The sequence below is a fragment of the Ascidiella aspersa genome, chromosome 5 (assembly GCF_963924565.1).
Source record: "Ascidiella aspersa chromosome 5, kaAscAspe10.2, whole genome shotgun sequence".
Classification (NCBI taxonomy): domain Eukaryota; kingdom Metazoa; phylum Chordata; class Ascidiacea; order Phlebobranchia; family Ascidiidae; genus Ascidiella; species Ascidiella aspersa.
This window is the reverse complement of record NC_139451.1, coordinates 27,649,953-27,676,158: the sequence shown is the minus strand read 5'-3', so window position 1 is coordinate 27,676,158 and position 26,206 is coordinate 27,649,953. Positions and strand designations below refer to the sequence as shown.

Here is a 26,206-nt window from a genome sequence, read left to right as displayed (position 1 = left end):
ACTATTAGGTGATTTTGGCAAATGTTGGTCTGAAAACCGAAAAATGAGTTTTTCCCTAAATTACATCAACACTGACAGAATTAATTAAAACCGCCGTAGTATATCTTTAATTAAGAACAAAAGCGTTTCAAGAAAATTTCGGATCTGAAATTTAAATTTAAGTCGATATAAATTGAGTAAAACTAAATTGTCATCACATATGTTTACTACGAAGTTGTAAGATTGTAACTCGATTTCGCGAGTAATAAGATGTGAAAAAGTAGAGATGTGCCCAATGGTTCAACTTAATATATCCGAATTAGTTTACAAAAGCATAAAGAAATCGTAACTTAATCAACAAATTATAACATACAGTTTATCTTTCATTAGATGTTATTATATCAATAATATTGGTCCCAATTGAGATATGATTCAATTCTATTCGAACAGTTTTGTATAATTAATGTTGTTCTCAAATTTTTATCTTCTGCTTTGGGAAAGTTTATTGGACTTCAAGTGGTATAAATTGTACCAATAGTCCAATTTGTTAGCCATGTAAATCAAAAATAATCCCCGTGGTAGTATTGTTACAATGATTTCGAACATGCACAAGTCAAGTGATAATAATATTTGCAAGTCTTTTATTCCCGCAAATATTTCAGATTTAAAATCTAAAGATTAAACAACACCTCGGAAAAATTGAAACGACGCACCCATGGGTCATGGCGCCAAGTTTAATAACCTCTCTAATAGCCACTCGAACGATATTACCGTAAAGTTGGTAGTGTTGGCAACTGTGTTGATTAAGTTGGCTGTAGACGTAACATCATCGTTGTTCAAGTTGTTTGAGTTGGAAGTAAGAATGTCAAGTTCTAAAGCCGTCTCCTCGAATGAAGTTGAGTTAAGTTCGACAATCTGGACCTAAAAAAGTAAGCCACAAAATGTAACCACGTCTAACAAACGTTCTACCACCTCCTTTAGATTTGAACAAACGTTTTTAACTGCGTATACCTTGTATTCTAGAAAGCAGTCCGGGTTCACACAAAAATATAGCTTCAATTGTAGTTGTACTATAACACATTTTTACATGTATAAATTTAGGTATTACACCCAAGATTCCGTAAATTGTTTTTTTTTTCAAACTTATCGGTTTGAAATTTTGTTGGAAGTATTAATCCGCATTGTAGTAATGTGTTAAGTCTTTCAGACATTTTGAGAAGCCCTGTTTAGGAAACCAGAGTTACAAGAACAAAACTGAAACAAAAACCCTACAAACAACATTACCTAAACCAAATGATGTTTACCTACAGCAAGAAAAAAAAACTGAAAACTCAATGAATTATAATTCAGATGACAAAACTTGTCACTAATTGATGATGATGTTAGTCAACTTCAAATGTTTGGTATCATTGGAACGTTGTATACTTACATCGTTTGCAATTTCTGCAACCGATTCGTTTTTGCAGGGAACTAGACGAAACGTCGATTGGTCGAACAAGACCGAAAACTTTTGATTGCTTAACATTGTCACAGAGCATTGGGCTGAAGCAACAGGTTGGCCTGTGTAAAGAAAACAAACTCAAGATAAGATAACTGTTTCTCTGTCGCATCTAATTTGCATAAGAAAAAATTGGAACTGAAAATTGTTATCAAATCAGTTTAGTCTGGAGCAGGAGTTTTGTTTGGAGGGGCCATGATGTTTTTTCAGACGTAACGTCACAACGTCACAAAGTTAAATCTTAACGTGACGTCATAAAGAGGTAACTTTAAGAACACCATGCAGTTCGTTTATTTTGTCAAAATTAGCGTTTGCAACGATGTCACTTTCAATATAAAACTTTTGGGATTATAAAGATGCAAAGCGAGAGTGCGATGGAACGCGCGACGTGATTATTTGCATTTACCTATAGTTTAAAAGGCAAAAAATCCAGTTTTGGAGAGATGGTCTGAAGGGTTTTGCATTAAAGCTGTAATAAGCTTAACTTAGTACATGTTACGTGTTTATCAACACTTAAACACCCAAATTGATTAATTGCCATAAGCCAAATCTTAGAGTTCATTAAGTGATTTTACGATGTGATAAATAGGGTTTTAGATTACGCGTTTCAGCTTTCGTTTGCCAAATATGTTCTTCAGTTACATAATATCATATTTGATGATGCAAAGTTTTCCGTATTGTTGTGTGTAAAATTCCTGAGTTTTCCTGCTTCAGTTCGCCTCGTTTCAAACTTGACAGTACAGTAAATAATAAACAAGACTATAGCAAACATTATGAACACAACACGATCAACCCTTCAGAAACTACCAAATCAACAAAAAAATTAGGCAATAAATTATTTTTATATGCAAAGCACGTTGCAGGACAAATATCTGAATTTCATCAATCATGACGATAAGAACGCAATCAGACAACTCAAACCAGTAACCTATACCTGTGAATACACAGCTCTGCAGCGAGTAACCAGTTTGGGAGGCCAGGGTCGGCGGAAAATTGTACAGGGTTGAGCCAATTTGAAGTGGTTCTTCGCAGGTTGCTGAAGACAAAACAAACATGAATACTTGTTGAGTTACATACAGTGTATCAACCTTCTTACTAAAATGTATGAAATGTCACATATGTGTTCAACAAATGTGATCATTCCTCCTCATTTCTCGCACCCAAAACTATCCCTACAAAACACTTCTCGAGATACAAAATTATGACATATATACCAGTTTTGCCTAAATAATACCCACCATCAGTATGATATCCGTCTAGAAAATTAATCTAAGTCAAGTCAATTAGGAAACTATGTCTAAGTTTACAGCGTTAAAGGCAATATCGCGGTTTAATTAAGAATAAAAAGGAAAATTATGAAATAGTATACATTCAAGATTTGATGCCTTGTTTAAAATATAATAGTCTGTCCAGTATTTTACCCTGCTAATGTTTCTGCTTCAGGAGTTTTTTAAATTTCCTGTTGAGAAATATGTGACTACTCAAACATCACACAATTGTAAAATTTTTGTATTGACTTTTCTGTGGTCTAAATGGCCCTAACAACACTTACGGGAGCAATAGTCTTCACCGTCTCCTCTAAATCCGTCATCGCACACACACGAATCTTCGTCACCTATACTTTGACATGTTGCATTGCCTGCACATTCCTCCGTGGTACAAGGAACCGAGATTTCTGTGAAAGAGAGAGATTTTACCTTAGGGATGTTCAGTATTATTTGAACCAAAAGCCGATACCCGATGTCTAGTGGTAGTGTTGAAACTCGACCAACGAAGAGGTTGGTATAGGTGCTGACCCGATGTGTAATAAAGGCATTTAAACTATCGTTTGTAAACCAAGCACGCGTTTATTTATATTAAATTCTAAATCGCTTAAAAATGACATTGAAGTTTAATTAATGCATTTGTATGATCGAAGCCAATATCGGAACCTGAAAAACGTTACTTTGGACATTTATAATTTATTGAATTTTCTTCTTATCATGCTAAATTATTTGGTGCCGATTGTAAATGATTTAATTTTCGCTAAAAATTCCGGGTATCGCAATTGAAAAAAAATAGGCAAATTTTTAAAAACAAAAAATATTTCAGGTTTTTCAAATCTGTCTCCGTATAAATAAAAATAAAAAGTCAGAAATTTATTAAAAAATGTGATTTATTTGCTTCTTTTAACACATGGTACGATATTTCAGGGATACGGTTTCTAAAATTAATAGAAAATCGTGATGCTTATTTCTGAACCAGCTCTGGAACATATTGATTATAGTTAGATGTAGTAGAACTACCCAGATAGAAGCATTAGTATAATTTTAAATTTTTCGAATATTTCTTTTTTTCATTTCAAACATGAATAAAGATGTTTAAAATGATTCACGTTGAAAATAAATAAAGACCTACTCGAAACGATCAAAGTGTTTAAACCAGCTTTGCTGTTCGTTTTCCTTTAATTCACCTTCGCATTGAAAACCTTTCTGCTCAAACCCGGGGTTGCACGCACAGGTGAATCCCCCGATTGTGTTCACGCATGGCTGACCGGAACAAATATCTGCTCTTGTGCATTCATCCGTGTCCGAACAAGGACTGGACGGCGGGACACCGAAGAATCCGGACGTACAAGCGCAAGTGAAGTTAGCGCCACCTGCCGACTGTGTGCAGAGCGCGTGATCGCCGCAAGGCGGCGGATCGGAGGCGCACAAGCCTAAGAAGAGCGAACCAGGTTGTTAATATAATTAATTGTGTCTGTTGTTGTTTCTTTATATAATCGTTTGTACGTGTGTTGTTCTTTTACATCTTTCCTTTCTCATTCACTTCTATCGTTAACTTATATCGATTTTTTCACTTCCGCACTTCACCTTTAAAGTTTTATTTCTTACGTTATCACGTTTTCTGTTGGCCCCTAAATATCAGTTACATTCGGCACTGAATTTTTCCCATTCGTTATGAAAAATAAAAACAAAACAATTTAAATCAAAAAAATATAAAGTAAAGATGTTATTTATCCGTTTTAGGTTGTTGATAAGTGTATCTTAAACCCATTTCGTTGTTGTTTTTTGAAGTAACGACCCATAAAAAGTACATATGTATAATACAGGTAAGTCATCTACAAAGCCGCTAAAGATGACATTTTCTCCACGAAGTGCGTATATTTTAAAATTAAAAGCCAATAGATATTGAAGTTACATTTTAGAACTGTTACCATACAGCACATTTCTAAAAAATGTTAAGACAATTTTCAGTACCCAATAGCCACACTGATAGACCGGTTATAATTCTTTATTTAAGGTTTGTGAACACTTAAAAGTTTGTGAACCCCTCGTTTGGAACCACTCTCGTGAATTAATGCAATTCTACCAACCAAAATTGCGCTAAACTTTTTATTTGTTTACTAGTGCCTGAGCCCAATCTCTAAAAATCTGTCTCCACTAGGGAGCAGGTGCCGCCATGGAGGCAGGGCCCGGGTTGTGGACTGCGCATGGCACTAGGTAAATATTTTCACCTTTTTGTTTGTGGTGTCAGTTATGGGTGGGTTTATAGATTGGTTAAAGGTTTAATGAATATTGATTATATTTTATCTTACATTGCATACCGCCAAAAAAATTAGGTTGCATAGGGGTCACTAATTACCTTATTCAAACATAAATTTACGTTAACCTGATATGGGAGGTCCGGCAAAGAGATTAGGATCGCCAGCCGTCGAGTCATAAGTAGCCAAAACATCCGCAGCATTTCCTGTGGCGTTCGTGGTAAACTCGACGCTAAAAAAGTAAGTAAACGTGATATACAGAGATATGTGTCCGTCAAAGCGTGGTCAGTTCTTTTAGGGGGCGTATTAGTCACGTTTACAACTCTTCGTCATTAGAACACTAGGTAGCCTCGTTAGGTTAATAGAATAATTAACTTACATACAAAGGTATTGGTACCATAATTGTTTCACGGCTTACCCCCAGCTGAACACCTCAGTTTAAATACCGGCCACAGAATGGTCAACGTTCTAGTTAAATCACCCGGAATTTCCAGTTTATCTGAATTGATTTATCAACAACCTAATTTTGGTCAAATCCAGAAAACTGGCAATTTTTAAAGGTAAAAGAGTAAACTGCGTGTTTCTTTATAGACTGTTATTTTTTTGCTTCTCGAGAGGCAATTTTCACACCAAAATGCCGTGTACATGCGCAGTACTGCCCTGGGCTACAAAAACTAGCAAAATAAACCCTCACTTTGCGATGACGCTTCCCTGATAGAAGCTGGCCCTCGGGATCTGGACAATTGTGATACTGGAGAACTTTAAGCGGAGATCGGACACGACCAGGCTCCGCAAGTTGATGTAGGAAGAAGAGGAGGTGTCCTGGAGGTCATCCGAATAGGTATAGCCGGCTCCGAGTGTCCACTGTACTCCTACCACCACTAAGGATATCAAAATGTAGGCTTTTAATAATGCTTGAAGTGGTAATATTGGAGAAAAAATATGTATGAAATTTGTTTTTAAAGGTTTTACGTGCAAGTAATTGAAACTGGGTAACACGAGCGGTTCATTATTAGGCTTAATTTATGCACAATTCTAGAGAACTGTGGCTATGAACATATCTCACAAAGTGAAAAGTTTACATCAACACATTGATTTAAATTGAACAAAATAATTTTTTTATTTTTTTAAAAGGCATTACATTTTTTCAATGCACTCAATATACACATTGCGCTCGTTTATACCACGAGCACAATCAAACCACTAAAACTGCAGCAATGGTAAGTGATGGCGGACCCATAAAATATTTAGGCGACCCCACATTGGGTCGCGACCCACAGGTTGGGTACCACTCACGTATGGAAACCAGCAATACTTACAGCTGCACGTAGAGCCGTCTCCGCTGTAGCCGGTCTTACAGGTGCAAGAAAAACCACCGATCGTGTTGGCGCAAGTCGCTTGGGTTGAACAGTTATCCACGTCAGTTGTGCACTCATCAATATCAACACACGCTACTCCGTTACCACTAAAGCCGGGTTTGCAAGCACACATGTAAGAACCGGGCGTATCTGTGCAAGTTGCATTGGGGTGGCAAGGCGGAGAAGCGGTACATTCGTTTATGTTGGTGCAGCTAGTTCCGCTGCCAACAAATCCAGTTTTGCACGTGCAACTGTATCGATATGTTACAAGAATGTGTTAGGATTGCGGATCTTTAGGACAAACAACAAACAGTTCGAAGAAAATACGTTTGGCATATGGCTAGCTAGGACAATTTTTGAAAGAGTAACCTAAAATTATATCAAAAGAAGATTTAAAAATATCAAACAATGCAAAAAAAGCATCTACAGGAAAAAATTGTAAAGTAAACTAACCAACAAATAATGTTCAAAATTGTAGAACAGTAAAAATCTGCAGAGGGAAACGTATTCACAAATGTTCCCTATCAGGAAACGGTCAATATATGTTAATATATAGATTACATTTATTGCAAACTAACATTGTTGTAGCAACTAGCAATACATAAAGAAATTTCAGCACCAATAAAAGAAAGCAATGTAGTAAAAGATAAACTAGTAAACATACGTCAACAGCCCACCTAAATGAACCTTGTGAATTCTGACAGTTGGAATTCATGCTGCAGTTGTTTAAATCTGAGCGAAAACACTCATCAATATCAAAGCATTGCGTTCCACTTCCTAAGGAAAAAAAGAAACAAAAATTAACACTGTAAAAGAAGTAAATCATAAATAAAGTCATTACCTGAAAAACCAGAGTTGCAAGAACAAGTGAATAAACCATCAGTATTGGTGCAATTTGCGTTTGTGTCACAAGGGGAGCCAATACATTCGTCTATGTCATTGCAATTTACTCCATCACCAGAATAACCAGTGTTGCAAGAACAAGTGAATGAACCATCAGTATTGGTGCAATTTGCGTTTATGTCACAAGGGAAGCCAATACATTCGTTGGTGTCATTGCAATTTAATCCATCACCAGAATAACCAGTCTTGCAACGACAAGTGAATGAACCATCAGTATTGGTGCAATTTGCGTTTGTGTCACAAGGGGAGCCAATACATTCGTTGTTGTCAGTGCAATTTAATCCATCGCCAGAATAACCAGTCTTGCAACGACAAGTGAATGAACCAGCAGTATTGGTGCAATTTGCGTTTGTGTCACAAGGGGAGCCAATACATTCGTCTATGTCATTGCAATTTACTCCATCACCAGAATAACCAGCGTTGCAAGAACAAGTGAATGAACCAGCAGTATTGGTGCAATTTGCGTTTGTGTCACAAGGGAAGCCAATACATTCGTTGTTGTCAGTGCAATTTAATCCATCGCCAGAATAACCAGTGTTGCAACGACAAGTGAATGAACCAGCAGTATTGGTGCAATTTGCGTTTGTGTCACAAGGGGAGCCAATACATTCGTCTATGTCATTGCAATTTACTCCATCACCAGAATAACCAGCGTTGCAAGAACAAGTGAATGAACCAGCAGTATTGGTGCAATTTGCGTTTGTGTCACAAGGGGAGCCAATACATTCGTCGTTGTCATTGCAATTTACTCCATCACCAGAATAACCAGCGTTGCAAGAACAAGTGAATGAACCATCAGTATTGGTGCAATTTGCGTTTGTGTCACAAGGGGAGCCAATACATTCGTTGTTGTCAGTGCAATTTAGTCCATCACCAGAATAACCAGTGTTACAAGAACAAGTGAATGAACCATCAGTATTGGTGCAATTTGCGTTTGTGTCACAAGGAGACCCAATACATTCGTCTATGTCATTGCAATTTACTCCATCGCCAGAATAACCAGTGTTGCAAGAACAAGTGAATGAACCATCGGTATTGGTGCAACTTGCGTTTGTGTCACAAGGTGAGCCAGAACATTCGTTGTTGTCAGTGCAATTAACGCCATCGCCAGAATAACCAGTGTTGCAAGAACAAGTGAATGAACCATCAGTATTGGTGCAACTTGCGTTTGTGTCACAAGGTGAGCCAGAACATTCGTTTAAGTCATTGCAATTTAATCCATCGCCAGAATAACCAGTGTTGCAAGAACAAGTGAATGAACCAGCAGTATTGGTGCAACTTGCGTTGGTGTGACACGGAGACCCAATACATTCGTTGTTGTCAGTGCAATTAACGCCATCGCCAGAATAACCAGTGTTGCAAGAACAAGTGAATGAACCATCAGTATTGGTGCAATTTGCGTTTGTGTCACAAGGGGAGCCAAAACATTCGTTCAAGTCATTGCAATTTACCCCATCGCCAGAATAACCAGTGTTGCAAGAACAAGTGAATGAACCATCAGTATTGCTGCAATTTGCGTTTGTGTCACAAGGTGAGCCAGAACATTCGTTCAAGTCATTGCAATTTACTCCATCGCCAGAATAACCAGTGTTGCAAGAACAAGTGAATGAACCATCAGTATTGGTGCAATTTGCGTTTATGTCACAAGGGAAGCCAATACATTCGTTGTTGTCAGTGCAATTTAATCCATCGCCAGAATAACCAGTGTTGCAACGACAAGTGAATGAACCAACAGTATTGGTGCAATTTGCGTTTGTGTCACAAGGGAAGCCAATACATTCGTTGTTGTCAGTGCAATTTAATCCATCGCCAGAATAACCAGTGTTGCAACGACAAGTGAATGAACCAACAGTATTGGTGCAATTTGCGTTTGTGTCACAAGGGAAGCCAATACATTCGTCTATGTCATTGCAATTTACTCCATCACCAGAATAACCAGCGTTGCAAGAACAAGTGAATGAACCATCAGTATTGGTGCAATTTGCGTTTGTGTCACAAGGGGAGCCAATACATTCGTCTATGTCATTGCAATTTACTCCATCACCAGAATAACCAGCGTTGCAAGAACAAGTGAATGAACCAGCAGTATTGGTGCAATTTGCGTTTGTGTCACAAGGGGAGCCAATACATTCGTCGTTGTCATTGCAATTTACTCCATCACCAGAATAACCAGCGTTGCAAGAACAAGTGAATGAACCATCAGTATTGGTGCAATTTGCGTTTGTGTCACAAGGGGAGCCAATACATTCGTCTATGTCATTGCAATTTAGTCCATCACCAGAATAACTAGTGTTACAAGAACAAGTGAATGAACCATCAGTATTGGTGCAATTTGCGTTTGTGTCACAAGGGGAGCCAATACATTCGTTGTTGTCAGTGCAATTTAATCCATCGCCAAAATAACCAGTGTTGCAACGACAAGTGAATGAACCAGCAGTATTGGTGCAATTTGCGTTTATGTCACAAGGGGAGCCAATACATTCGTCTATGTCATTGCAATTTACTCCATCACCAGAATAACCAGCGTTGCAAGAACAAGTGAATGAACCAGCAGTATTGGTGCAATTTGCGTTTGTGTCACAACGGGAGCCAATACATTCGTCGTTGTCATTGCAATTTACTCCATCACCAGAATAACCAGCGTTGCAAGAACAAGTGAATGAACCATCAGTATTGGTGCAATTTGCGTTTGTGTCACAAGGGGAGCCAATACATTCGTCTATGTCATTGCAATTTAGTCCATCACCAGAATAACCAGTGTTACAAGAACAAGTGAATGAACCATCAGTATTGGTGCAATTTGCGTTCGTGTCACAAGGGGAGCCAATACATTCGTTGTTGTCAGTGCAATTTACTCCATCGCCAGAATAACCAGTCTTGCAACGACAAGTGAATGAACCAGCAGTATTAGTGCAATTTGCGTTTGTGTCACAAGGAGACCCAATACATTCGTCTATGTCATTGCAATTTACTCCATCGCCAGAATAACCAGTGTTGCAAGAACAAGTGAATGAACCATCAGTATTGGTGCAACTTGCGTTGGTGTGACACGGAGACCCAATACATTCGTTGTTGTCAGTGCAATTAACACCATCGCCAGAATAACCAGTGTTGCAAGAACAAGTGAATGAACCATCGGTATTGGTGCAACTTGCGTTTGTGTCACAAGGTGAGCCAGAACATTCGTTCAAGTCATTGCAATTTACTCCATCGCCAGAATAACCAGTGTTACAAGAACAAGTGAATGAACCAGCAGTATTGGTGCAATTTGCGTTTGTGTCACAAGGTGAGCCAGAACATTCGTTCAAGTCATTGCAATTTACTCCATCGCCAGAATAACCAGTGTTACAAGAACAAGTGAATGAACCAGCAGTATTGGTGCAATTTGCGTTTGTGTCACAGGGTGAGCCAAAACATTCGTTGTTGTCAGTGCAATTTAATCCATCGCCAGAATAACCAGTGTTGCAAGAACAAGTGAATGAACCATCGGTATTGGTGCAACTTGCGTTTGTGTCACAAGGTGAGCCAGAACATTCGTTGTTGTCAGTGCAATTAACGCCATCGCCAGAATAACCAGTGTTGCAAGAACAAGTGAATGAACCATCAGTATTGGTGCAACTTGCGTTTGTGTCACAAGGTGAGCCAGAACATTCGTTTAAGTCATTGCAATTTATTCCATCGCCAGAATAACCAGTGTTGCAAGAACAAATGAATGAACCAGCAGTATTGGTGCAACTTGCGTTGGTGTGACACGGAGACCCAATACATTCGTTGTTGTCAGTGCAATTAACGCCATCGCCAGAATAACCAGTGTTGCAAGAACAAGTGAATGAACCATCAGTATTGGTGCAATTTGCGTTTGTGTCACAAGGGGAGCCAAAACATTCGTTCAAGTCATTGCAATTTACCCCATCGCCAGAATAACCAGTGTTGCAAGAACAAGTGAATGAACCATCAGTATTGGTGCAATTTGCGTTTGTGTCACAAGGTGAGCCAGAACATTCGTTCAAGTCATTGCAATTTACTCCATCGCCAGAATAACCAGTGTTGCAAGAACAAGTGAATGAACCATCAGTATTGGTGCAATTTGCGTTTATGTCACAAGGGAAGCCAATACATTCGTTGTTGTCAGTGCAATTTAATCCATCGCCAGAATAACCAGTGTTGCAACGACAAGTGAATGAACCAACAGTATTGGTGCAATTTGCGTTTGTGTCACAAGGGAAGCCAATACATTCGTTGTTGTCAGTGCAATTTAATCCATCGCCAGAATAACCAGTGTTGCAACGACAAGTGAATGAACCAACAGTATTGGTGCAATTTGCGTTTGTGTCACAAGGGAAGCCAATACATTCGTCTATGTCATTGCAATTTACTCCATCACCAGAATAACCAGCGTTGCAAGAACAAGTGAATGAACCATCAGTATTGGTGCAATTTGCGTTTGTGTCACAAGGGGAGCCAATACATTCGTCTATGTCATTGCAATTTACTCCATCACCAGAATAACCAGCGTTGCAAGAACAAGTGAATGAACCAGCAGTATTGGTGCAATTTGCGTTTGTGTCACAAGGGGAGCCAATACATTCGTCGTTGTCATTGCAATTTACTCCATCACCAGAATAACCAGCGTTGCAAGAACAAGTGAATGAACCATCAGTATTGGTGCAATTTGCGTTTGTGTCACAAGGAGACCCAATACATTCGTCTATGTCATTGCAATTTACTCCATCGCCAGAATAACCAGTGTTGCAAGAACAAGTGAATGAACCATCAGTATTGGTGCAACTTGCGTTGGTGTGACACGGAGACCCAATACATTCGTTATTGTCAGTGCAATTAACACCATCGCCAGAATAACCAGTGTTGCAAGAACAAGTGAATGAACCAACAGTGTTGGTGCAATTTGCGTTTGTGTCACAAGGGAAGCCAATACATTCGTTGTTGTCAGTGCAATTTAATCCATCGCCAGAATAACCAGTGTTGCAACGACAAGTGAATGAACCAACAGTATTGGTGCAATTTGCGTTTGTGTCACAAGGGAAGCCAATACATTCGTCTATGTCATTGCAATTTACTCCATCACCAGAATAACCAGCGTTGCAAGAACAAGTGAATGAACCATCAGTATTGGTGCAATTTGCGTTTGTGTCACAAGGGGAGCCAATACATTCGTCTATGTCATTGCAATTTACTCCATCACCAGAATAACCAGCGTTGCAAGAACAAGTGAATGAACCAGCAGTATTGGTGCAATTTGCGTTTGTGTCACAAGGGGAGCCAATACATTCGTCGTTGTCATTGCAATTTACTCCATCACCAGAATAACCAGCGTTGCAAGAACAAGTGAATGAACCATCAGTATTGGTGCAATTTGCGTTTGTGTCACAAGGGGAGCCAATACATTCGTTGTTGTCAGTGCAATTTAATCCATCGCCAGAATAACCAGTGTTGCAAGAACAAGTGAATGAACCAGCAGTATTGGTGCAACTTGCGTTGGTGTGACACGGAGACCCAATACATTCGTCTATGTCATTGCAATTTACTCCATCGCCAGAATAACCAGTGTTGCAAGAACAAGTGAATGAACCATCAGTATTGGTGCAACTTGCGTTGGTGTGACACGGAGACCCAATACATTCGTTGTTGTCAGTGCAATTAACACCATCGCCAGAATAACCAGTGTTGCAAGAACAAGTGAATGAACCAGCAGTATTAGTGCAATTTGCGTTTGTGTCACAAGGAGACCCAATACATTCGTCTATGTCATTGCAATTTACTCCATCGCCAGAATAACCAGTGTTGCAAGAACAAGTGAATGAACCATCAGTATTGGTGCAATTTGCGTTTATGTCACAAGGGAAGCCAATACATTCGTTGTTGTCAGTGCAATTTAATCCATCGCCAGAATAACCAGTGTTGCAACGACAAGTGAATGAACCAACAGTATTGGTGCAATTTGCGTTTGTGTCACAAGGGAAGCCAATACATTCGTCTATGTCATTGCAATTTACTCCATCGCCAGAATAACCAGTGTTGCAAGAACAAGTGAATGAACCATCAGTATTGGTGCAACTTGCGTTGGTGTGACACGGAGACCCAATACATTCGTTGTTGTCAGTGCAATTAACACCATCGCCAGAATAACCAGTGTTGCAAGAACAAGTGAATGAACCATCGGTATTGGTGCAACTTGCGTTTGTGTCACAAGGTGAGCCAGAACATTCGTTCAAGTCATTGCAATTTACTCCATCGCCAGAATAACCAGTGTTACAAGAACAAGTGAATGAACCAGCAGTATTGGTGCAATTTGCGTTTGTGTCACAAGGTGAGCCAGAACATTCGTTCAAGTCATTGCAATTTACTCCATCGCCAGAATAACCAGTGTTACAAGAACAAGTGAATGAACCAGCAGTATTGGTGCAATTTGCGTTTGTGTCACAGGGTGAGCCAAAACATTCGTTGTTGTCAGTGCAATTTAATCCATCGCCAGAATAACCAGTGTTGCAAGAACAAGTGAATGAACCATCGGTATTGGTGCAACTTGCGTTTGTGTCACAAGGTGAGCCAGAACATTCGTTGTTGTCAGTGCAATTAACGCCATCGCCAGAATAACCAGTGTTGCAAGAACAAGTGAATGAACCATCAGTATTAGTGCAACTTGCGTTTGTGTCACAAGGTGAGCCAGAACATTCGTTTAAGTCATTGCAATTTAATCCATCGCCAGAATAACCAGTGTTGCAAGAACAAGTGAATGAACCAGCAGTATTGGTGCAACTTGCGTTGGTGTGACACGGAGACCCAATACATTCGTTGTTGTCAGTGCAATTAACGCCATCGCCAGAATAACCAGTGTTGCAAGAACAAGTGAATGAACCATCAGTATTGGTGCAATTTGCGTTTGTGTCACAAGGGGAGCCAAAACATTCGTTCAAGTCATTGCAATTTACCCCATCGCCAGAATAACCAGTGTTGCAAGAACAAGTGAATGAACCATCAGTATTGGTGCAATTTGCGTTTGTGTCACAAGGTGAGCCAGAACATTCGTTCAAGTCATTGCAATTTACTCCATCGCCAGAATAACCAGTGTTGCAAGAACAAGTGAATGAACCAGAAGTATTGGTGCAATTTGCGTTTATGTCACAAGGGAAGCCAATACATTCGTTGTTGTCAGTGCAATTTAATCCATCGCCAGAATAACCAGTGTTGCAACGACAAGTGAATGAACCAGCAGTATTGGTGCAATTTGCGTTTATGTCACAAGGGGAGCCAATACATTCGTCTATGTCATTGCAATTTACTCCATCACCAGAATAACCAGCGTTGCAAGAACAAGTGAATGAACCAGCAGTATTGGTGCAATTTGCGTTTGTGTCACAACGGGAGCCAATACATTCGTCGTTGTCATTGCAATTTACTCCATCACCAGAATAACCAGCGTTGCAAGAACAAGTGAATGAACCATCAGTATTGGTGCAATTTGCGTTTGTGTCACAAGGGGAGCCAATACATTCGTCTATGTCATTGCAATTTAGTCCATCACCAGAATAACCAGTGTTACAAGAACAAGTGAATGAACCATCAGTATTGGTGCAATTTGCGTTCGTGTCACAAGGGGAGCCAATACATTCGTTGTTGTCAGTGCAATTTACTCCATCGCCAGAATAACCAGTCTTGCAACGACAAGTGAATGAACCAGCAGTATTAGTGCAATTTGCGTTTGTGTCACACGGAGACCCAATACATTCGTCTATGTCATTGCAATTTACTCCATCGCCAGAATAACCAGTGTTGCAAGAACAAGTGAATGAACCATCAGTATTGGTGCAACTTGCGTTGGTGTGACACGGAGACCCAATACATTCGTTGTTGTCAGTGCAATTAACACCATCGCCAGAATAACCAGTGTTGCAAGAACAAGTGAATGAACCATCGGTATTGGTGCAACTTGCGTTTGTGTCACAAGGTGAGCCAGAACATTCGTTCAAGTCATTGCAATTTACTCCATCGCCAGAATAACCAGTGTTACAAGAACAAGTGAATGAACCAGCAGTATTGGTGCAATTTGCGTTTGTGTCACAAGGTGAGCCAGAACATTCGTTCAAGTCATTGCAATTTACTCCATCGCCAGAATAACCAGTGTTACAAGAACAAGTGAATGAACCAGCAGTATTGGTGCAATTTGCGTTTGTGTTACAGGGTGAGCCAAAACATTCGTTGTTGTCAGTGCAATTTAATCCATTGCCAGAATAACCAGTGTTACAAGAACAAGTGAATGAACCAGCAGTATTGTTGCAATTTGCGTTTGTGTCACAGGGTGAGCCAGAACATTCGTTCAAGTCATTGCAATTTACTCCATCGCCAGAATAACCAGTGTTACAAGAACAAGTGAATGAACCAGCAGTATTGGTGCAATTTGCGTTTGTATCACAGGGTGAGCCAAAACATTCGTTGTTGTCAGTGCAATTTAATCCATTGCCAGAATAACCAGTGTTACAAGAACAAGTGAATGAACCAGCAGTATTGTTGCAATTTGCGTTTGTGTCACAGGGTGAGCCAAAACATTCGTCTATGTCATTGCAATTTACTCCATTGCCAGAATAACCAGTGTTACAAGAACAAGTGAATGAACCAGCAGTATTGTTGCAATTTGCGTTTGTGTCACAGGGTGAGCCAAAACATTCGTTGTTGTCAGTGCAGTTTACTCCATCGCCAGAATAACCAGTGTTGCAACGACAAGTGAATGAACCAGCAGTATTGTTGCAATTTGCGTTTGTGTCACAGGGTGAGCCAAAACATTCGTCTATGTCATTGCAATTTACTCCATTGCCAGAATAACCAGTGTTACAAGAACAAGTGAATGAACCAGCAGTATTGTTGCAATTTGCGTTTGTGTCACAGGGTGAGCCAGAACATTCGTTCAAGTCATTGCAATTTACTCCATCGCCAGAATAACCAGTGTTACAATAACAAGTGAATGAACCAGCAGTATTGGTGCAATTTGCGTTTGTGTCACAGGGTGAGCCAAAACATTCGTTGTTGTCAGTGCAATTTAATCCATTGCCAGAATAACCAGTGTTACAAGAACAAGTGAATGAACCAGCAGTATTGTTGCAATTTGCGTTTGTGTCACAGGGTGAGCCAAAACATTCGTCTATGTCATTGCAATTTACTCCATTGCCAGAATAACCAGTGTTACAAGAACAAGTGAATGAACCAGCAGTATTGGTGCAATTTGCGTTTGTGTCACAGGGTGAGCCAAAACATTCGTTGTTGTCAGTGCAATTTAATCCATTGCCAGAATAACCAGTGTTACAAGAACAAGTGAATGAACCAGCAGTATTGTTGCAATTTGCGTTTGTGTCACAGGGTGAGCCAAAACATTCGTCTATGTCATTGCAATTTACTCCATTGCCAGAATAACCAGTGTTACAAGAACAAGTGAATGAACCAGCAGTATTGTTGCAATTTGCGTTTGTGTCACAGGGTGAGCCAGAACATTCGTTCAAGTCATTGCAATTTACTCCATCGCCAGAATAACCAGTGTTACAATAACAAGTGAATGAACCAGCAGTATTGGTGCAATTTGCGTTTGTGTCACAGGGTGAGCCAAAACATTCGTTGTTGTCAGTGCAATTTAATCCATTGCCAGAATAACCAGTGTTACAAGAACAAGTGAATGAACCAGCAGTATTGTTGCAATTTGCGTTTGTGTCACAGGGTGAGCCAAAACATTCGTCTATGTCATTGCAATTTACTCCATTGCCAGAATAACCAGTGTTACAAGAACAAGTGAATGAACCAGCAGTATTGGTGCAATTTGCGTTTGTGTCACAGGGTGAGCCAAAACATTCGTTGTTGTCAGTGCAATTTAATCCATTGCCAGAATAACCAGTTTTACAAGAACAAGTGAATGAACCAGCAGTATTGTTGCAATTTGCGTTTGTGTCACAGGGTGAGCCAAAACATTCGTCTATGTCATTGCAATTTACTCCATTGCCAGAATAACCAGTGTTACAAGAACAAGTGAATGAACCAGCAGTATTGTTGCAATTTGCGTTTGTGTCACAGGGTGAGCCAAAACATTCGTTGTTGTCAGTGCAGTTTACTCCATCGCCAGAATAACCAGTCTTGCAAACGCAACTGTAATAGTAAAATTTAGTTGAACCAATTCGTAAAGTTTAGTCTGTTTTGGATTATTTGGCGTTTGTTTTAGTAAAATACGAATTTCGATGTTAGACATAAATATAAATTCACAACCTAATGGTGAAAAACTACAATTTTTTGAAAGGTCATTCTTATACGTTCAGAAAAATACTTACTTCTGTATAGGCTTTGATTATATAAATATTTTTTTGCTTATCGCGATATGTAATGAACATTATTATCTCTATTAATATTAAAGTTTTTGCCAACATTACTATTAAAGTTTTTGCTGAACTACTTAACCAGGTTATGCATTGTTACTTTAACTGAATTTTGTCATCATGTTTAAAATTTGTATTGCCCCCTGATAAATCGTTAGACCTGCGCCTTATAATGCTGAGCTTATAATGTTGAGTTTCCTAAAAGGATTGCGAGATGTCGGGGGCATTTTTGTGAGTCTCGCCAAAAACTATTACTAAATTTGAAAGTAACTATTGCAGTAAGTTAAGTAGTGGACGGTGGTTGAAAGGATTATGGCGGGGAGTTACAGGTTTTACATGTGTGCACACTTACTTGCATGACTTATTGTATTTCAACAAGTTAATTTGCCATTTTTTAAAACGGTTTAGGAATCTCTTGAGGCACACAGTTTCACAATCGCTTTTCAAATGTATGTGGGCTACGTGAATAATATGGTGCCCAGACAGGGGCGGATCTATTAGTTTGGTTGAACCAGAGCTGATTTTCAAATTAAACGCCACAAGGTACGTCATAAAGTGATATCACATCTTGAGAAACGCTCTGTTGTCCAACGGACCGCTAAACAAATGAAACTTTAAACATCGTTAAAATTGATTGCTATTGAACGACTGAACCGAAATTAAAAAAGAAGTTCGCTATAGAAGCGCAAAATAGTAGATATTACGTTTATCCTATTTTACAACTTTGACTGATGTTACTTGCGGTCAATGGCAACATTGTAAAAACGCTCCATGTATATAGCAGAAAAAACGGACTAACCAGATAATTTGGCCAAAAGTGCAAGCGATTGGCTGACAACGTTAAAAAAATGTGGAAAATATTATTCGCCGGCTTGCGGAATCTTTTGATTTAGACAAAACATAGGATAAACCGAATAATATTCGCGCATAGTGCGATTTATTTCTGCATTTAGTAGTGTAGTTAGCAAAAATATAGTTTGGGTGTAACATGGCGTCGTAACCTCTCTTGACCTGCCTAAATAATGCATATCGTCGTCAGAGTTTCTAGCGAGAGGTGGCAGACTGCACTTAACCAATTTTCTTTCACGGGTGTTGGCGCTATGTTTACAATTCTCAGTAAAATAAAGGACGGTCAGCGATCCTATATCAGCAATCTGAGCTGCAGCAAAACCGTTGTTTGGTACATCAAGCAAAAAATACCAAGGGGTGTTTGAAATCTAAACAGACTAACCCGTGGGAAGAGGTCGTAGTACATTTTGTTTGTTTTGGCTGCATAAGAGCGAAACTAGCGGAAAAACCCTCTATACCGGTTCTTATATATGCCGATGTTCGCCCAGCCGTATTTATTACGAGCACAATCACGCAAAGCATTGATTAAAATACATTTTTGACAGGGCTATGCGCCTGCGTTTGGACCCTGGCCATTCGTAGATATTCACGAAATGGTTTATTATGATATCTGCGTGAGAATTTCTATTTTATGGTTGACCCAGCAACTAGAATTCTGTTTTTAGTTTGAGGTTAATACTTAAGCAATTGTTACAAGGTGTTATGGACATAGTCGAGCTCTAGTGCGCATACTCAATAACGCAAATTGTATCACAACATAAAGTTTTTTTCTTCTTTTAAAGGTTCAGCGCCTTCGTCTAAAGTCAAACAACAAAAAATCGCGTAGCGGTTCTGGATTATTATTCTTACTCAAAAGCGGCTTGCAACCTGAAAACGGCATGGCAGAATGTTGGTTTTTGTTTTGATTAGATTCTTCCACCAAATATCTGTAGCCTAAACACATTCATTGAAGTCCAATAGACTTTTCCACAAAGCATCTAAATTTGGACCCCAACGGGAAAAATGATACGTTGTACAACATTAGCAACAGTGCAAATTAGAACCACTTGTGTCTCAATAATTCGGGCCTAAATCATCACATGGCGACAATTTAGCCTACATTAAGGCTGTATGGTCGTGTAATGCGCTGGCAATAATTCCCTAGGTTTTGTAAAGAATCAACGTTCATTTTACTTCCCCGAATCAAAGGTTGAACAAGCAATACGCGAGTAAGAATACTATGTGACGGACAAATGTACAGGAAGTGCACGACACTCCAATCACGTGTTTCTATGAAGCGCGTAGTTCGTTCGAAGCAACCAACCGTAAACACTGGGTAGCGTATAAAGTTCAAATTACGTGATTGATACAAGTTCCAACTCCTCCAAAGTTTGTTTAAATTTAACCCCTTTAAATGGTTTTAAATTTATGCTAAATTCACCTAGACGCGAGTTTAATGCGCAATGAATTTCGTTTTGATTTCTGTTAAATTAAACACGTCTAAATAATATCGATATCAGATTGCACTATTCAACGACAAATTTTACTTTTATGTTGACAAGCTTGCGTACAACCGTGCTCTTTGTCATTTAACAGTGCCACCTGTTTGCAAATATAGACGTCTAAAATCCAACAGAAGTCAATAGAAACTCGCCTATATTTTGATCTGTTGTGTCAAATGCATGCGGATTTGATTTAGACTTGAGCTTATATTATCTTACCTATAGCTTCCTATTGCATTGTTACAGAAAGCGTTTGAGTGACAGCTGTCCAAACCACTGAAGCATTCGTCTATGTCAGAGCAGTTTAACCCATCTCCTGAATACCCAGCGTTGCATGTGCATCTGAATACATAACAGACATATATTAAAACGTTCCTTTTCATGATTTTTTTTTAATTTGTGATGCAGTAGTCAATTCACATTATCTGTAGCCGATCCTACAGCCTAAATTTGACGTCTGTATGATAAAGTTATACGTTCGTGACCATCTAGTATTGTAGTGCATTGCTTGGTACAAAAAATGGAAAACCTGGATCCCTGTAGGTCCGTATTTATGTTTAAGGAGGACAACGTAACATTTTTAAAGTGCATTTTGTAATAAAATAAAGAGATTATTTTTTTGTAACATAATTTTTTTTTAATTTTCAAGTTACTGAAATATAAAATCACTGAGGCAAAAATGGCCCGCCATATAAAAACAGTTGCCCAGCCAATGCCCTTATGTTAAGGGGTACTTAAATATTATTTTCTTTTATTTTAAACGGACACTATACTGCTACATTTATGTGAACACTGTCTTACGTGAAGCTTCCCAAGGTATTAGTACAGGTTGCGTTGGAATGGCAGCTGTTAGAACCTGTGACGCATTCGTTAATATCAAAGCAGCTCAATCCGTCTCCGGAATAACCAGCTTTACACGCGCACCTGCAAAAAATTTGGTTAATTTAATCATCCCCTGTTTTTTGAGGGCCTATTTGTCTGCCTTGGAAAACTGTAGTTACAATTGGGCTTTTCTGTAGCCAATCAGCGCAGTCTACTTAATTTTTTGTAGGATACAAGCTATTTTTAACCATCTAAAAATACACTCACTGTGCAGTGTGCTCCATTACATTTTAGAAAAATAAAACGCTGATATGTGAGTTTGATTATGCTGAAATCCTTGAGTTTTGGATGAACGTCGTCTTACGTTTATATTCCAGGTGTGAGGTTTACATTAGTTTTGTAACAGTTTGATTAACAGTTGTGATATTTGCATCTCAGTTAGTTTAGATTATTCAAACAACGTTATCCAACTCTCAGCACTACCTTAATAATTTGCTGAGTTAAATTTTACTTCTACAATAGCGACCTTAAATGCATTTACAAGTAATCCACACAATTGATCGTGTAGCTCTGCTATAGCTTACGTATAACTTCCATTGGTGTTAAAGCAGTCGGCATTTGTATGGCATGAGTTCGACGTATTAGCACATTCATCGATGTCCACACAAGATATTCCGTTTCCAGAATAACCGACGTTACAGGTGCAACTAAAATAAAAATGTCAGAAAATATTTTCAACGGTAATAACTTGGTTTATCGGATAGAAAATTTAGTCTCATATTTTTAAGTTATCATAACAATCTTCCTTTATTGTTACACAGCGTTTCTCTGGATACGTTTGAACGCGCTTATTGCCTGAGTGGTACAAATGCGTTTGGTATGACTTTCAAGGTTCAAAGCCCGGTTTGTAGAGTGGGTTTACAACAAAACGAATCTGACTCCGCAGTCAAACTCCAACCGAAACATAACCCCGAGTACCGAGTCCCAAGTTCGATTCTACAACCTGTATTTCAATCATTAACAAAACAAGAATAAGCTTCAGATATTCAGCTTTCAACAATCTTTTTTGCGCTACAAAAACGGTTAACATGGCTGCCTCGACTTTTCTGTAGTAACTTCAATCAAATGGTACTATTTAAATGGCGAAAAGATGTTAAAAAATTGCACAATTTTGCCAACGCAGCAAAACTAGCTCTGTCTAAAATCAGTTTTGGAAAACTAATTATCTCAATTCACTATGTGTTTGTAAAGTAAACGAACAGATGCACATATTAACATTTACCCTAGCTGTAACATGGTTTCAACAACGACTTAGTATATTTGCTTGCAATTTATAATTTAGCTGTACTACTTAACTTTTCAATGACTGCAAACCATTTTTTCTTGATCGTTTCTTGCCTATCAATTTTGTAACCATTTAAATTTGTTCACCTGCCGTTGTATTTTAAATTTTATTTTTTTTATCAGTAGATATATACATAACTTGTTACTTATCGATGCAACGCTCACAAAAAATTCGGTCTGATATAGACAATAATGTCCTTTGCAATTTATCCTATGCTAAGCTCTTTGATAATATTGTGAAAGCCATCATACGTAAAGTTTCCGTCTGTGTTGCTGCAATTAGCATTAGAGCAGTTGTCAGTTCCGACGGTGCATTCATCAATGTCAGAGCAGTTTAATCCGTTTCCAGAATAGCCAGCATTACAGATGCAACTGAAAAGTAAGAGTGTCAGTGTGAAGTAGAAAAACCTCAAACTATAGTGAAATAATTTCAACCCCTGGCAAGATTGTAGCGAAACGTCAGTTGTTTATAAAAGACACGTATAAAATACCTATAGTCGGGAAAGGTGCGTTTTATAAGTAAAAAAGTCAGTGTTACAATGACTTAAATCAATGTCATCACCTAATTGCTGCACTAAGTCACTGATTTAAAAAACATTTTGTTTGATTTGGCTACATGAGAGCGAGACTAGGAAAAAAAACCCTAAAAATGTCAAAATATTTTCACCGATAATAACTTGGGTTATCGATTACAAAATTTAGTCTCATATAATAAAGTTGTCATAACAATCTTCGTTTTTTGTTACACAGGTGCAGTTCAACCTATTCTTAACCATTCGATGTTGATGTAAACGCCAACTTACGTAAAGTTTCCGTCTGTGTTGCTGCAATTAGCATTAGAGTCACAGTTGTCAGTTCCGAGGGTGCATTCATCAATGTCAGAGCAGTTAAATCCGTCTCCAGAATAGCCAGCATTACAGATGCAACTGAAAAGTAAGAGTGTCAGTGTGAAGTAGAAAAACCTCAAACTATAGTGAAATAATTTCAACCACTGACAAGATTGAAGGAAACGTCAGTTGTTTATAAAAGACACGTATAAAATACCTATAGTCGGGAAAGTTGCGTTTTATATAAGTAAAAAAGTCAGTGTTATAATGACTTAAATCAATGTCATCCCCTAATTGCTGCACTAAGTCAATGATTTAAAAAACATTTTGTTTGATTTGGCTACATGAGAGCGAGACTAGGAAAAAAAACCTGCACAAGCGGTTGCTTATCGCTCACTCGTGTCTTGAATTGGGCAAATTACTCCATATGTTCGCCCAACAATATTTATTAGGAGCAAATTCCGACCACGCAATGTTTAAACAAAATTCCAATGAGGCCCTGGCAATTTCTAGATATTCACGAAATGTTCTAATATGATGTCGGTATGTTTTGATCTGTTGTGTCAAATGCATGCGGATTTGATTTAGACTTGAGCTTATATTATCTTACCTATAGCTTCCTATTGCATTGTTACACGAAGCGTTTGAGTGACAGCTGTCCAAACCACTGAAGCATTCGTCAATGTCAGAGCAGTTTAACCCGTCTCCAGAATATCCAGTTTTGCATGTGCATCTGAATACATAACAGACATACATTAAAACGTTTCTTGTGGTGATTTTTTTCTAATTTGTGATGCAGTAGTCAATTCACATTACCTGTAGCCGATCCTACAGCCTAATTTTGACGTCTGTATGATAAAGTTATACGTTCGTGACCATCTAGTATTGTAGTGCATTGCTTGGTACCAAAAATGGAAAACCTGGATCCCTGTAGGTCCGTATTTAACTTTAAGGAGGACAACGTAACATTTTTAAAGTGCATTTTGCAATAAAATAAAGAGCTTGAATAAATCCGTCTGATTGCTTTGATTCTTAAGAGTATGTTTTGCAAATAATTTTTTTTTAATTTTCAAGTTACTGAAATATAAAATCACTGAGGCAAAAATGGCCCGCCATATAAAAACAGTTGCCCAGCCAATGCCCTTATGTTAAGGGGTACTTAAATATTAAATTATTTGATTTTATGACGGACACTCTACTGCTACATTTATGTGAACACTCTCTTACGTGAAGCTTCCCAAGGTATTAGTACAGGTTGCGTTGGAATGGCAGCTGTTTGAACTATTGGCGCATTCGTTAATATCAAAGCAGCTCAATCCGTCTCCGGAATAACCAGCTTTACACGCGCACCTGCAAACAAAAAACTTGGTTAATTTAATCATCCCCTGTTGTTTGAGAGCCTATTTTCTGCCTTGGGAAACTGTAGTTACAATTAGCCTTTTCTGTAGCCAATCAGCGCAGTCTATACTTAATTGTTTAGTAGGATACAAGCTATTTTTAACCATCTAAAAATACACTCACTGTGCAGTGTGCTCCATAACATTTTAGAAAAATAAAACGCTGATATGTGAGTTTGATTTTGCTGAAATCCTTGAGTTTTGGATGAACGTCGACGTCGATATCTTTCAGGTGTTAGGTTTACATTAGTTTTGTAACAGTTTGATTAACAGTGGTGGTTGGCATCACAGTTAGTTTAAATTATTCAAACAACGTTCTCCAACTCTCAGCACTACCTTAATAATTTGCTGAGTTAAATTTTACTTCTACAATAGCGACCTAAAATACCTTTACATGCAATCCACACAATTAATTGTGTAACCCTGCTATAGCTTACGTATAACTTCCATTGGAGTTAAAACAGTCGGCATTGGCATTGCATGAGTTCGACGTATTGGCACATTCATCGATGTCCACACAAGATATTCCGTTTCCAGAATAACCGACGTTACAGGTGCAACTAAAATGAAAATGTCAGAAAATATTTTCACCAATAAAAACTTGGGTTATCGATTACAAAATTTAGTCCCATATTTTTAAGTTGTCATAACAATCTTCCTTTTTTGTTACACAGCGTTTCTCCGGATACGTTTGGACGCGCTAATTGCCCGAGTGGTAAAAATGCGTTTGGTATGATTTTCAAGGTTCAAAGCCCGGTTTGTAGAGTGGGTTTACAAACAAAACGAATCCGACTCTGCAGTCAAACTCCGACCGAAACATAACCCCGAGTACCGAGTCCCAAGTTCGATTCTACAACGTGTATTTCAATCATTTACAAAACGAGAATAAGGTATTCATATATTCAGCTTTCAACAATCTTTTTTGCGCTACAAAACGGTCAAAATGGCTGCCTCGACTTTTCTGTAGTAACTCCGATCAAATGGTACTATTTAAATGGCGAAAGGATGTTAAAAAATTGCACAATTTTGCCAACGCAGCAAAACTAGCTCTGTCTAAAATCAGTTTTGGCAAACTAATTATCTCAATTCACTATGTGTTTGTAAAGTAAACGAACAGATGCACATATTAACCTTTACCCTATAGCTGTAACATGGTTTCAACAACGGCTTAGTATGTTTGCTTGCAATTTTTAATTTAGTTGTACTACTCAACTTTTTAATGACTGGAAACCATTTTTCTTGATGGTTTTTTGCCTATCAATTTTGTAATCATTTCAATTTGTTCACCTGCCGTTGCATTTTAAATTTTATTCTTTTTTGTCAGTAGATATATACATAACTTGTTACTTATCGATGCAACGCTCACAAAAAAAATCGGTGCGATATATACAATAATGTCCTTTGCAATTTATCCTATGCTTAGCTCTTTGACATTATTGTGAAAGCCATCATACGTAAAGCTTCCGTCTGTGTTGCTGCAATTAGCATTAGAGTCACAGTTGTCAGTTCCGAGGGTGCATTCATCAATGTCAGAGCAGCTGAATCCGTCTCCGGAATAACCAGTTTTACACGCGCACCTGCAAACAAACTCGGTTAATTTAGTCAACACCTGTTGTTCGAGAGCCTATTTTTCTGCCTTGGGAAACTGTAGTTACAATTTGGGCTTTTTCTTGAATAAATCCGTCTGATTGCTTTGATTCTTAAGAGTATGTTTTGCAAATAATTTTTTTTTAATTTTCAAGTTACTGAAATATAAAATCACTGAGGCAAAAATGGCCCGCCATATAAAAACAGTTGCCCAGCCAATGCCCTTATGTTAAGGGGTACTTAAATATTAAATTCTTTGATTTTATGACGG

General features: G+C 38.4%; 1 protein-coding gene across 3 annotated transcripts in view; it reads right to left on the bottom strand.

Moving 5' to 3' along the window:
* Positions 1–26,206, bottom strand: part of LOC146145736 (uncharacterized) — a 60,376-nt gene that overhangs the window by 9,933 nt on the left and 24,237 nt on the right. The window contains exons 23-41 of one of the 3 annotated variants that reach the window (XM_083389833.1): positions 25,803–25,925; positions 24,786–24,908; positions 24,179–24,301; positions 23,562–23,684; positions 22,928–23,050; positions 22,377–22,496; positions 21,365–21,487; positions 20,760–20,882; positions 20,178–20,300; positions 7,200–17,404; positions 7,036–7,135; positions 6,320–6,609; positions 5,695–5,881; positions 5,129–5,232; positions 3,930–4,175; positions 3,030–3,152; positions 2,412–2,513; positions 1,409–1,539; positions 751–900 (exon numbers count right to left, since the gene is read on the bottom strand). In XM_083389833.1, coding sequence (XP_083245959.1) covers positions 751–900; positions 1,409–1,539; positions 2,412–2,513; positions 3,030–3,152; positions 3,930–4,175; positions 5,129–5,232; positions 5,695–5,881; positions 6,320–6,609; positions 7,036–7,135; positions 7,200–17,404; positions 20,178–20,300; positions 20,760–20,882; positions 21,365–21,487; positions 22,377–22,496; positions 22,928–23,050; positions 23,562–23,684; positions 24,179–24,301; positions 24,786–24,908; positions 25,803–25,925 — 12,742 coding nt within the window. The remainder of the gene's footprint in view (positions 1–750; positions 901–1,408; positions 1,540–2,411; positions 2,514–3,029; positions 3,153–3,929; positions 4,176–5,128; positions 5,233–5,694; positions 5,882–6,319; positions 6,610–7,035; positions 7,136–7,199; positions 17,405–20,177; positions 20,301–20,759; positions 20,883–21,364; positions 21,488–22,376; positions 22,497–22,927; positions 23,051–23,561; positions 23,685–24,178; positions 24,302–24,785; positions 24,909–25,802; positions 25,926–26,206) is intronic. The other 2 variants (XM_083389834.1, XM_083389835.1) reach the window with 2 other exon arrangements.